Source organism: Ricinus communis, chromosome 3, assembly GCF_019578655.1.
Source record: "Ricinus communis isolate WT05 ecotype wild-type chromosome 3, ASM1957865v1, whole genome shotgun sequence".
Classification (NCBI taxonomy): Eukaryota; Viridiplantae; Streptophyta; class Magnoliopsida; order Malpighiales; family Euphorbiaceae; genus Ricinus; species Ricinus communis.
The window spans coordinates 5,220,725-5,234,922 of NC_063258.1; the positions used below are offsets into that span (position 1 = coordinate 5,220,725).

General features: G+C 36.5%; 2 protein-coding genes across 3 annotated transcripts; both read right to left on the reverse strand.

The window, feature by feature from the left end:
* Positions 1-2,643: 2,643 nt before the first annotated feature.
* On the reverse strand, positions 2,644-8,698 carry LOC8284767 (potassium transporter 10). The gene is made up of 11 exons (XM_015728162.3): positions 8,117-8,698; positions 7,880-8,013; positions 6,787-7,012; positions 6,455-6,697; positions 6,288-6,335; positions 6,128-6,178; positions 4,965-5,225; positions 4,806-4,858; positions 4,595-4,715; positions 4,255-4,509; positions 2,644-3,876 (listed from the first exon to the last, which is right to left on the reverse strand). Exons 2-11 carry the CDS (start codon positions 7,922-7,924, stop codon positions 2,822-2,824), a joined length of 2,358 nt encoding a protein of 785 aa, XP_015583648.1. The 5' UTR covers positions 7,925-8,013; positions 8,117-8,698; the 3' UTR covers positions 2,644-2,821.
* Positions 8,699-8,846: 148 nt separating this feature from the next.
* LOC107262423 (NF-X1-type zinc finger protein NFXL1) lies at positions 8,847-13,202 on the reverse strand. Of its 2 annotated transcripts, none has more exons than XM_015728160.3 (2): positions 12,846-13,202; positions 8,847-12,505 (listed from the first exon to the last, which is right to left on the reverse strand). In XM_015728160.3, exon 2 carries the CDS (start codon positions 12,456-12,458, stop codon positions 9,144-9,146), a length of 3,315 nt encoding a protein of 1,104 aa, XP_015583646.2. In that variant the 5' UTR covers positions 12,459-12,505; positions 12,846-13,202; the 3' UTR covers positions 8,847-9,143. The 2 variants fall into 2 exon arrangements, with proteins under 2 accessions (XP_015583646.2, XP_048228174.1); XM_048372217.1 differs by having other exon boundaries at positions 8,847-12,554; positions 12,846-13,201.
* Between the last annotated feature and the right edge of the window lie 996 nt (positions 13,203-14,198).

Here is a 14,198-nt window from a genome sequence, read left to right on the forward strand (position 1 = left end):
CAAATTTGTGCACCATGTAATTTACTCTCTAGCTAGGCTTTTACCTTTAAATAAAACAGGAAAAAACAGACAATTTGCTATTTATATGTTTTGTTTAATTTGCAAAATATAAATTACACAATATTCACTAATAAGTCCTTTTATATTCCTTTTTACTTGTTGCATAATGGAACATATTCATTATGTTTTTATTAAATGTGTAACAACTTAGCCAACTAAGCTAATTATAGATATGAGATAATTTCTTTTTAATACTTCTTTCTAACATAAAAAAATTATTTATTTAGTTTCTAATAAAAATATACTTATTGAACTTAATAAAAGTTTTCATCTGTAATTATTAGATTTTTTACCTGTGATCTTTCAGCTTTAGTCTATAAGTTTCGAACTATATTTGATTTGAAAACCATAATTTATATAATAATATAATAAAACTTTTATCGCATGAATTGATTTGAAAATTATAATCTATATAATATATTATTAAATTTTTTTATTGAATGATCAGTAAAATTGTAATTGATTTGAAGGTAATTTTGCTTTTTTAGTCAATTACAATTATTTCCACATCTCCAGCTCCAACCAAGCCGCCAATGTCTATAATGGTTTTTTCAGTTTAAGTCAGAAATCATGTAAAGTCTGAGTTTTAGAATTGAAATTACGTAGAAGCCCAGCCATACGACATATAACATTGTCGTTTTTCATAATTTTATGGATATTTCAATTATTGCAATGCTTTTACCTTTCGACGTCATCAAAGCCAAAGGAAAGGAGAGTGCTCAGGACCCGCAACTGTAAATGAGGCTCTAGTTGACCTTTGTCTCCTTCATCAAGGGAATTACTGATGTATTATATTAAGGATGCATTTGTTGTTGAACTGTTTAAGGAAAATGATGTATTTTCTTGTAAGATTATTGCAAGGGACTTTGATTTTGTTTACTTGTGTGATGTGTTGCATAATGGTAATATGCATGTTAATGATCATCTCATGAGCATATTGACATATATTCCATAAAAAGTAATTCGTTTAACTTACGAACAGTTGAGTCCCCTAAAAACATATCCATTACAATTGATGTGACTCTCGAGAAAAGGGAGAGATTTGAGAAAATTCTAAAGAAAAAAAAAGTCTTTGTTTGGGCCTATGAAGACATGCTAGGAGTACACCAAAGACATAGTTGAACACTTCATTCTGACAGACCCGACTAAGAAACCGGTTAATTAAAAAATAAAGAGGTTGAGGCCGAAATGGGCGCACTTGATTAAGAAAGAAGTAAAAAAGTAGATGGAAGCCAAGTTCCTAGAAATTATGCATTACCCAACATGGATCGCCAATATAGTCCTGCTGCTGAAGAAGGACGAACCACTCGGGACATGTGTGGACTATAGAGACTTGAACAAAAGCCTCATCGAAGGATGACTTCCCGCTACAGCATTTATATTGACGTGTTAGTAAACACCGCAACAGCTTACATAATGTATTCTTTCATGGATAGATTCTCCGGATACAATCAGATCATGATAGCAATGATTGACAAGATTAAAACAACATTCATCACTGAATAAGGGGTATACTGTCACAAATTCATGCCTTTCGAACTAAAGAACACTTGAGCAAGTTATCTGAGAATGGCCACCACGCTGTTTCATGACATAATGCATATGAGGTAGAATTATATGTGGATGATACGATGGTCAAGTCCAAAAATACGGGAGGAACATTTCAAGGCCTTGGAAAAGTTTCTCAAAAGGGTAGAAAAATATAACCTCAGGCTCAATCCCAAGAAATGTGTCTTTGGCATAACATCTAGAAAACTACTGGGATTCTTGGTTAGTCAAAGGGGATCGAAGTGGATTCGGATAAAGTGAGGGCGACTATAGAGATGCCAACACCTATGACAGAGAAAGAAGTACATGAGTTTCTAGGAAAATACAGCACATCAGGTTTGTGCTCCAATTTTCAAGCTCTTGAAGAAGGGACAGAGGATAGAATGGGATGATTGATGTCAAGAGGCGTTCAGAAAAATGAAAAGGTATCTGGCTAACTCACTTGTTCTGAGGCTGCCCTCATTGGGTAGGAATTTAATTTTGTATGCGGCAGTAGAGAACGAAGTTCCAGGGGCAATTCTAGCACAGGCTAATGTAGAACATGATGTGTATTACATCAGTAAGAGGTTGTTGTCATACAAAATGAAGTACAACCAGGTTGAATCTGCATTTGCTAATTGCTTTAGCCTATGTTGGACTTCTAATTTATTAATTCAATTTCTTTTCTTCGTAGAGATTTTTGCACTATGTTAAATAACCTTTTACTTTGACATAGATTTATGTTTTCTATGAGCTATTTTTTTCCTTGCATTTGCCAGTTCCCTTTTGTGTTGGGTGTAAATATTAATTAAATTTTAAATTTTATTTTTTCTAATAATTTTATCTAATTTTTTAAAAATTTAAAAATAAATATTCATACTTCTATTTTATTTTTAAAACACTTTTTGATGATAATTTTTGCAATTTTACAACGAGAAAGATAGTGTTTTAGATTGACTGGAAATAAAAAAACAAATTGTGAATCAACAAAAAGCTTGATACAATTAGATGCAACAAATGTAAAAAAAAACATATCTAAGACCTTTAAAATCTATATTATTAAATTTAGAACAGATTCTTTTATTAACTTCCAAATTTGTATTTTCTAGCAAGCACATTTGAATTGCCACACCATATTTTTATCATGAAATTATGAAAATTTATCTCTATTAGCAGATGAGAAGATCAAAGTTGTGCAGTAATCTTCTGTATGATATGGCTTCATTATTACAGATTATATAGTATAGACCATGCCAACCTCCACAAGAGCAGCATGGGGTATGTTCAGTGCCACAGGAGGCTCTCTACAGTTTTTATCAAGAAAAACATAGGCCATTATCAAGAATCTCTTGATAAAGTCTGAGCTGCCGCGCAATGCTAAATGGGACTGGCCCAAGAAATATGCAGTGCCACTCTCCCTTGCATTTACCAGTTCCTGGAGTTCCTCCCTGACAGGTTTCAGCATTTTAGGACTATTCGCAGGTAACATAAACCGCACCTTTTTTCTAGTGACAGGGTTTCTGCCTGGACTTACTACATGAGTTTGGTCATTCTCCATGTTTGGATGCCCCAAAGTTGAGCAACTTCCATGTAAAGGAATCAAAGCTTTTCCCTCTGGTGATGGCTTCCCGACAATCATCATTCTTCCTTCAGGGGAATTCAGGGACTCCTGATCATTTTCTTCTAAAGAAATGAAATCTCCGATACAGCAAATTATCTGCTGCTCAAAATCATCTGTATCCCTGACACTGTCGCAGTATCCATATCTGACAATACATCTGTAGATTCTGTAGTCTTTGGCACCAACCCTGCCTACAAGATATCTCTCACTTGGGGGCACATGAGGCACTGATAGGGACTTGAAAGATACAAAAATCAGCACTTGATGAAATGCAGGAAGGTTTGTGATGAAATGTGAGAAGAAAGCTGGAATTCCCGACACTATATCGGTATAAATTAAACCTATTCCAGGAACTCTAGAAACTCCAAGCCCTGGGCTAAAATCTGTGAGCCATTCTGTGGGCACCTTGTTTTGTAAATCAAATTCATATTTCTTCTTTGTCCCGTAATGCCATGCAAGCATGATTGTGAATGTCACTGCAGAAAGGACAACTAGATACCAGCCTCCTTTGTGAAAACTCAACAGACATGCTGATAAATACACAGCCTCCACAAAACCGAAAAACAATAGAAAACATCCTGACATGTACAGAGGCTTCTCCCATTGCAAAGCAATCACAAGAGACATCAGACAAGTAGTAACTACCATCCCAGAAACAATTGCCAGACCTGTAAGACATTTAACCACTAGATATAACAGTACAATATATAATTCTTAGTTGATAGAGACTGAAAACGGGGGAAAGAAGAAGAAAGAGGTTTCTTTCACTACCTACTTTTTACCCTAATCAAATCAAATCTTATGCTTCTAATTGAACAGTTTATAGATTTGTATCGCAATATACATGAAGTTAACTGCAAATAATGCAATCAGGACTTACAGCCCCATGCATCAGTCTAACAATCTAGCAATATTTTCTTCCCTGGGCTGTCATCCCATTAGTGTACTGCAGGATTCCCACAATATTAATTTCTAACTAAACCTATTAGTACCGCAAACAAAAAGCTGAGGAGAAGAAAAGAATAAAAATTTGAAAGGATGGATACCTGCTGCACTTGCAATTTTATGCAAGTCACGGAAACCAATAGTTACAGTGAGGCAAAGGACCATCAATAACCAGTTGACATCAGGTATATATACCTGCCCATGGCGGTTATCTGATGTATGTATAACTTTTACTCTAGGGAAACAACCAAGTGCCAGGCACTGGTTTATGATGGAGAAGCTGGCTGTTATTGTTGCTTGGCTTCCAATAACTGAAGCGAGCAGCGACAAAACTATGAAGACGTGACCGAGATGATCTGTATTTTCCATTTCACTAGTCTTGAATCAAATTCCAGGAAAAGAAGCCATCAAATGAAATTAGAAATCAATGAAACAACTTACTAGGAATAGATTTACTAAGATGGTTGAAATCTTTAGAAGTGTTCACATTTTTGGAGATAAATGCAGCTTGACCAGCATAGCATAAAACTAGAAGTGGATAAATCAAGCAGGTAAACGTTATCTGCAGCAAAGACACCGAGTCGATCATGAATCACAATAGTATGAATTAAATATGAAAAAAAAAAAAAGCGATATATAACAATTTCATTACCTGAATAGATTTCTTTGAGAAATGACCAAGATCTGCAAACATTGCCTCTGATCCTGTGGGAAATAAAACGAGTGGTTTAAAAGAACTTGGTAATATGTTAAAAAGTTTCGACATGGAGAAATTGAAGTACAACGAGCACTTTAGCCCATGTCAGCGAACCTGCAACACAAAGAAGAATGCTGCCTAGCGACCTCCAACTCCTTTTATTGATATTTTTCACAAACTTGTACATATATGCTGGGGAGATTGCACCAATTATTTTAGGGTTCACTTGGAATATGTTATATATCCCCACCCCACTGATGAATAAGAGCCATAAAGAAACAACTGGACCAAACATGCACCCAATCTTATGGGTTCCATGTTTCTGCAGCATGAAAAGGCACACCAAAACAGCACAGGCAAAAGGAACAGGTACATCTGGATTAAGAAAAACTCCAATGTCATCTACAAACCCGAGAATATGCATGAACAAGTATGCATTTATATGTGATTTAGCAAGTTGCCTAGACCATAGAATTCATTGTCAAAAACATTCATTCTCTCATTCACAATCTCATATTCCATAATCAAAGAAACCACATTCTCTCAAACATATAAAGATCTATCAAGCGCATGTCTTGCATGTTATAATTTTTTTTGCCTCACATCCGGAATCATTATTTCCAGAGAAAGAAATATTTTATGAACAGAAAGGAATAATCACATCATTAAAATGAACCAAGTAAGAATACACAGTCGCCTAAAAGTAGAGTACCCAAATCTTCAGTCAACCAATCTGAACACCTCTCTTAAGCGTTAGGAGCTCATCAAGCACAAAGATTGCATGTGATTCATTTTGCATTAGTAATGTATTTTAAATTATTAGTTCCATAGTTTAAGGGTTTAATGAGAAAAAGAACAACCAAACGACAGGCTCAAGCCACATCACCACTGAATTAATTTCTTTAGAAAATGTGCTACCCCCAAAATGGAAACAACTTCTACATAAGTCCACAGGAGGCAACATTTGGAGGGAAAACGTACAGGGCTTACGTTTTATGGTCTGCCTGTTTGTTTCATCACTATTTCTAATTCGAGTATTCAATGAAAGTCTTAGCAGAAACAAGCATCATATTGTGTTGGTACAAAGGTCAAACCTAATCGATTTCCACAAGTACATACAGGCTACAGAGGGAAAAAAAAAAGAACTCAAAAAATCAGATACTGCCGTTTAAAAAAAGAAATAAGTTACTGATTGAGATTTAAGAAAGAACGAAAAACAAACAAAAAAGAAAAAGGTAGATTTTGTAAAAGATCCAAGGAATCTACTTTTGACTTACATCTTTCTAATGCATCTGATATGGACTGTTGTCTCTTTTCTGATGATGAATCTGGAGAAAAACATAGAATACAAAGCAAATCAAGAGGTGATTTCATGAAGGCTGTTGTACAGAAAGAATTTTTCCTCTTTATATATTCATTCTTATAGCTTGCTCTTACACTTGATTTTTGACAATGATCGTTGAAGACCTGATGAGGCTGATAATACTGGTAAAAGCATCAACAACATTACAGCAGTAGAGAAAGACAAAAGAAAATGATGATTTAAATTGTTAATCAATTTATCAATAACCAAAGTGAATGGAACTTGATCAATAATGACATACCAGAAATAGAGGGGGTCAGCACAGCATCCCCAATTATCATACAAGCACCAAATAGTGCAGAGAATAGCATTAAATAATGACTGCTTTTACGTTTTTTAATAGCCCTTCGAGCCCTTGATTCAACCTTGGTTCTTTGAGGGCTACCCCCTTCATGACATATAACCTCATGGGTGCTTCTATCATCTGGAAGCAGACCCACTTTTGCATGTCTGCATAATAATGAGTACAATGCGAAAGTTCCACCTGCAAGAAATCATTGAGTAAATATCATCGTATTACATTCTTACTAAAAAATTTATACTTCGATGTTAGAAGCAATTAATGATCATTACCCTCCCCACTATCATTGGCCCTCAGTACTATGAGTGCATATTTAAGTAAAGAAATTATGGTCAGAGTCCAGAAAATGAAGGAGAAGTATTCATATGCAGTTTCATCTGATAGGAATTCTTCTGCTGGAATTGTTCCAAACACATATAAAGGAGCAGTACTCAACCGACCATAAACCACTCCAAGGCTTTGGAATGATAGAGTGAGCGTGTGCCTCCATGTTTCCTTCTGTTCTTTGTCATGTCAAAAGTACACATGGTCAAAACATGGAACAAAGTTCTTCAGTAATACTGCTTTAGTTAAAATTGATGCACAATATTTTATGATGATAATGATTGCACAGTCTCAGTGATAGGTACAAGTTAGAGCAAAAAAAAAAAAATTAAATAAAGGTAGCTAAGTTAACTATGGAATCAAACACCACTATGCATTTAGATTATGGCACACATCTAACACTGAGGAAGATTGAAACTAAATCAACTGTGAAGGATAGTGCAAGCAAAAAGTTAGAATGGAAGAAGCATGATGCCACCCTATTCCTTCAACCCCCTCCACAAAACCAACCACTCCCTAACTAGATTCCTGTTACGAGGGATCAGATCATAGATCCCTCATTCTAATACAATAAGGTTTATAAATAAAATTAGATTACAACAACCTCATTACTTATGTATACACAATCTTATAGTAACCCTTAGAGAAGGTGCTGAAAATCAATAATTGAAAAAAAAAAAAATTTAGCCATCGATTCTCAGGACTTCTAACCACTCTCATCACTTATATGCAATATGCCAAAAAGATCAGAATCCCAAAGGACAATTTAGTTAATCATATTCAAGTAAACTAGCCTCAATTTCAATCTAGTCGGTCTTAGTTACATGGATTTTTTCTTCCCCATTTTTCCTCTTGTTATTGAAGCCAGAATCAGTAACCAATTGACGAGCAACCCATCATTTCAAGAAAGGGTTAAAAATCATTAGAAGCAAGCATCCCTAATCAGCAGCCACTAAATCAAAGTGCACCATCAATCAATTTTTTACTTTTCAGGATATATAAAACACAACACAAATTTTCCTGCAAACAGAAGGAAATTACCTCAAGTCCACCAGAATATGTACGAGGACCACCTGGAGAACCCATATAAAAAGAGAGAGAGAGATAGAGAGAGGGTGTTTGATAAGGAGAAAGAAGAGGAAGATATGATGATGCTGATAACGATGTAATGAGTACTACAGGCAAAAGCAAGAAACAAAGAAGAGTTGAGCGATGAAACCAATGCAAAAATGAGAAACAAGACGTTGTAAACCAAGTACAGAAAGCAGCAGAGCTTACTAATATGAGTGCTGTTAAATTGTTTGCATTGCAGGAGCTGTTTTCTTGGCAGTTGCTGTTGGGTTAGTGGTGCACTTTGTTTAATTAATTATTGGTTGAAGTGAGGGAAAGCCGGACTGATGGGGACTGCCTTGAATCAATATATCCTCGTTGATATAGATATATCACATGCCTTCTCTGTTCAAGAAAAAGAATAAAGAAAAAGAATGGCCGCACATGGGACCTCACTAATCAACCATTTTGACTTTCTGTTTCCAATGAACCTGATCATTTGCGAAGACAAGTGAACATGAAGCAAAACATGAACCTGATCTTTTCTAATATTTATTGCAGGCCTCGTTTGGCATTGTGGCAGGTAAAAGTACTTCTTGAAAAAGTAAAACCTTTTTCCCATTTAATTTTAAGTTTTAGAAACTGCTAAAAAAAATCTGAAAATTTTTAGAAAAAGAAAGCTTTCCATGCGCCTTTCCATGAAATGTAGTAGTATTTTTATCAGAGATTTCACTCGACACGCAACAGTCCATATAATTCTCCGCCAGTATATAGAACTAATATGGATAACATAGGTAAAGCCAAAGACGCATCAATTTGTTCACAAAATCCTTCATGCACACTTGTTATCCAAAATGCATGTGCCCCAACTGATATTTAGACATTCTGTTCTAAGAATTCATAAAAACAGAAAAATGAATTAATTTAAAACATTTGTTCATTGAGCGAAAAAAAAAAAAAAAAAAAAGAAGTTGTTCAGTGTGATTGATCCTAACAAGAGGTTCAACTTTACACCTTTAACATTCTTCCATACAGCAGAGGCACAAGCTTCACCAGAGTTTAAATGGCTGCCCTTGCAAGAACAAAGAAAGACAGGAAGGGTGCAAATAAACCCAGTGAAACACCCTAATTAAATGGGTGATGTAACTATATCAACAACCAACAAGAAAATGGAAAAATGGTTCAAAAATTAAGAGTCAAAACAGGTGCATGCCACTCCTGCTTTGCCATATTCCAATATCATGCTATAACCGATTTATATATTCTCATCATCATACGCTTTCTCCCAATCATCCACCACTTCAGGCAACTCTGCTCGACTTGAAACCCCTCCAAGCTCCCCAGATGAATAGGAAATGCTTGCGTTTGATTCTAATCCTGAACTAGAACAGCTTCCCCCTCGTGTTTCAGGATCCTCAGTTTTGATAGATGCAGCAGATGAACTTACAGAAGATTCCGAGTCTAAGAGAGTCCACCGGTTAATTGAAGCTGCAATTGGAGTTTCTTTCCCTTTCCATGCAGAAGCCTGAACATTCACAGATCCATGAGACCACTCTTCACTGCCCCATGAATCTTCTGGAACTACAGCATTTTTCCATGACTTCAAAGATGCTGCTCCTTCTTGAGCACCCCCTGCTCCTCCCCAAGGATTAGTAGCAGCGGAAGTAACTGATGAACTGCCATTTTGGTAAACTACAGCTGCCCCATGATACGCTGATCCATGATCCAACCTCCTCATAGCAGTTGCTGCACGAGCAGGGTCATTAAATACAGCAAGTGCATTCTTGTCATTGAACCATAGTAGTTCACATTCCCCACCAAACCTCAGAACCAAAGAACTTATATCTGCCTCCCTTGGCAAATCTAGAAAAGACACAACAAGCCTGGGATCCATGTCTACAAGAGGATCAAAGGTGGGTGGATGGGGGGCTAGTAAAGTTGTAGTACCCTTTATTCCAATCACACGGGATGGCGCTTTGGATTTTGGAGTGACATATACTACAATGAAACGCTTTGGTTCTCGGCCAGCAGAATAAATTGTAAGCTTCCACCGTTCGGCTATCAGCCTAACTGCATCTCTCCTATCCTTCAGCATAGGGCAGAAAACATGAACCTTAAGAGCACTTAAGGATCCTCTGTTTTTCCCAAGAACCAAGTATTTGAATCTCTCCTCTACTGCAAGCACCCACTTTGGATCACGCCTGTACACGTCAGCAATTAGCTCCGTTACAGCAGAATTTTCACCAAAATGAAGGGCTTCCAAGTTTTGGGTGATATCAAAAGCATCAGCAAGTACCCTTTTGCGCTCCAACTTGGCACATTCATCATCACACATGAGCTTCCTCTGCCCAAGTGGAATTTTCTTGCCCATAGATTCCACTGGTTGAAGTGGTACTGGCAACTTTTGAACAATGGATGCTTCAAATACAGAATCAGCATTAAAACCACTGCTGCTTCCTCCAGCATCACAAGGAACTAGTGCTGTTATCCTGGTACAAGAGCAAGTAATCTTGACAGAGAACTCGCATCTGACATCAGGACAAGATACAGAAGGATGACAAACTGCAGTGCAAGTATGTCTGCAATCTCTTCTAGGAGCACCGCACGTCTGCCCACATGATGCTCTTGAACCTGCTTCACTTCCACATGAAGCATCACAAGGCGGTGGATGACAAGTTCTGCCACATGCATGTAAGCCACACTGCCTAGTCTTACCACAAAGTTTATTGCATCTGATATCCTTTGAGCCACAAGGTATGTTCCCCAGAACCACATGCCCACCCACACACTCCTTTGCTATAGGGACTGAACAAGGTGGGCAGTCTCCAAAGTGGCAGCTATGAGAAGCTGAATGACCACAAGGCTGAGGAACTGAGCATGGGAGCTGACATGAAGGTGGAGGTGTACCACATGGCAATGGAGGAGGAATTGAAGTTCTCCCACATGCACAGCTCAAGTCGGTAAAGATTGTCTCAAGGCACGCTGGACAATGTCCACTATGACATAGCGATTCACAAGAATGTTGTCCACACCTCAGCTTCTTCCCACAAGCCATCTGACAAAAGTGTGGATCCCAATCACCAGAGAGAAGACTGTTTGGGTTGGAAAGTGGACAGCACCTTTCACTACACCGGTGCCTCCCACAGTTTTTTTTCCGGCCACAAGGTTTATCACATGTAAATTTTTCACTCTCTACTCTTGTTTTGAAGCATTCCACGGTTCTAGAGGTTGATCCACACCGACATCTTTGGGTGACAAGAACTAGACAAGGTGAGCAATCCCCAGCATGGCAAACCTCCTTACAATGGTGTATCTTACATGGAAGAAGTTTACCACAAGTTTGTGTACAGTTTGGGATTGGGTCCAAACAACACTTTCTTTCCACCTCCAAACTTGTTTTCCCACAATAGCATGATGTCACCCTGTCTGGCGTCAGGTAACAATCCCCACAAGAACCTGGATGGCAAGTCTCACCACACAAGTGATTTCCACAACCCAGCTTTTTTCCACATATTGAGTTACAAGAGAAAACACCATCTTCAGCTTTCACTTCACCTTTTATAGCCATTTCTCCGCACAAGACAACCTCCACACTTTTCTTGCAAAAACATGATGCATTAACTAGAACCTGACAAGGATCACAAGGACCCATATGGCATATCTTCTCACATCGATGACGCGAACATTGTAGAAGCTTATCACAACGTTGGCCACAAGTAAGAACAGACCTTCGATCAGAGCATCTTGTTGTGATTACTTTCTTCCCACATGGACACACCCGTGGTGGAGCAAATGCCTTACAAGGAGGGCATGGACCTGGATGACATTGCAAGACGCAAACATGAGGACAAAGATCCTCATTGCTCTCACCCAGACCTGGAATCCCCCTCTCAAGTGGCTTACCACATGGTTCACCACAAGAATGTGGGGTCAGATACAAATCTGAAGGTGGGTCAATCCTCTTCCTACAAAAGCAAGCATACCGAATTTCCTTTGATGATGTGAGCTGCACAGACTGACAACCCGGGCATCGCCAATTAAAACCTTGATTCTTCTCAGCTGACAAGTCAATAGAAGTAGGAGCACGAGCCCACTTCTTGATGCAATTCAAATGAAAAATAGAATAACAACTTGAGCATGACCAAATGGAAGCAGACCTCCGCACCATATCATAGCAAATCATACACTCAACAATACCCTTCACAAGTTTGTCCTGAATTTCTTGCACGAGCTGCGGCAAATTGGGGTCTTTCTGTTTCAGCTCCTTAACCTGTTGAGTCTGGCTCCTCTCCCTCTCCCTATCCCTCCTGTAATTATTGGGCACCGGGTTCCGACCTCTAAAGGCATTATTAGTATTGCTGGTACCATGCCTAAAATTAGGCGGTGCAAACTTAGTATCATTAGAGCAATCACTGCCAATCCCATTATTAGGGTTAGAATTGAAGGTTGAAGTAGGTGGATTCATAACCACTGTTGATGTTGATCCTCTTGGGACCCATGTTTGATGGGAAATTTGATTGGAACCTCTACTCCTATCCCTTCGATCATTTCTTGATTGAGGAAAGCTCATACTCTGATAAGAAACTCTTTCACAACTCGTATCCTCCTCCACCACCACTGAGCCAAGCAACCACAATAATTTACAACAAAATCTCCCAATCTGATCCTATATATAATAAAAAAAAAAGGCAGCATAATTTAGAAAAGGAGCAACAGAAGCAATAAACAACAAAAAATTGAAACTCCTCGTTTCTGAAATAGAACACCTGCTTCAAACTAATTGTGAATTTTGATTTGCAATCAAAATACATCTAAGAGCAATCAAAAAAAAAAAAAAACCAAATAAAATAACTTCATTTCAAATTGATTGCGATCTCTAATTCATTGAATTAAAAAGAAAAGGATCAAGAAAAAGAAAAAGAACAATATTAAAACAGAAATGAAAACGTAAAAGCACCTGAAAATATTATCAAGGATCAAATCCCTTTGCTTGCTGATCCAAGTAAAGCGCAGTTGCTCCCCTTTGAGAGCTTGTCTCTTTATTTAGCTCTTTCTTTTTCCCTTTTTGTTTGGAGTTTCTTGACTTGTAGAGGTATATATATGGAGCAATATATATAAGAGAGAGAGAGAGAGGCTAGCCGACTTGCCGTTGGCTCAAAGTTTCTTTCTTTTTCTTTTTTTCTTTTGTTTTTTAGTAATGCACAAATCGCTGACCGTGTGTGTAATATCTGCAGCACGTGTGAGCGTGGTGCGCACTCCACCGCCTTCTCTAATGGGCGGGCCACTTGAAAGAATGGGTTGGGCTTGTTCTTGCTTTTACATTTTAATTAAAAAGAATAACAAAAATATCAATATTTTTTTGCTTTTTATTAAATGTATAATATGTTTTTTTATTTTTACTCTATTAAAATATTAAGAATCATCGTCTTTTCTTTTTTTACTTTTCTTTTCTAAATTTACGTTGTTGTTAGTTATTCTTAATTTTTTTTAATTTTTGGTTATTCTCTATTTTTTAATTGTTGAATAAAAATAAAAATCAAATAAAATTATGAATTTGAAAAAAAATTAAAAAATCATATTTTCTGATATTTTAACAGGAAATTTTCTATTTCCTTTTTATAATTTCAAAAATAGCTTTTAGATGAAGCTGGATGTTATGGTAATATGAAGGAGAGTGCAGCTAGTAGTTTTAGGTTTTCTTCTTCTATTTTTTGTCCTTCTGGATGTGCCTTAAGCAATTTAGGTGGCAAATTATGCCCTACATTCCATACCACTTTGCACTAAAATTCGAGAAGTTGGGCATCCATGCTGAGACTGTTATCCTGTTGCTTCAGGCTTTTTTTTTCTTTTAATTATATGATAAAATAAACTATAGAAATTGAAATTACATTAAAAATCATTTTATTGAATAATTTATGAAAATTAATTTTGTTACGTGCGTGTTATCCGACTGTCATAATTATTTTAATTATAAATAATAATATATATTGAATTTATAGATAAAGTTTAATAAAAATTTTAAGGTTATTTATAATCTTTTAATAATAATTATATATTTTAATATCTTTCTTAATTTTCTTTATATTTTATGTGCTAAAAGTAAATATACATGTCAAAATAAAAAATTTATTTGTCAAAATATTAACACATGTCAAAAAAATTTACATCTCAAAATTTAATATATTATAAGTAGATAATATCTAAGAATAAATATAATTGTTAATATTTTTTTATTTTTTTAATTAGTCACACTTTTGAGAAATTAAAAATCGATATACTTTCAACAAATGATAAAGTAAATTATTTATTA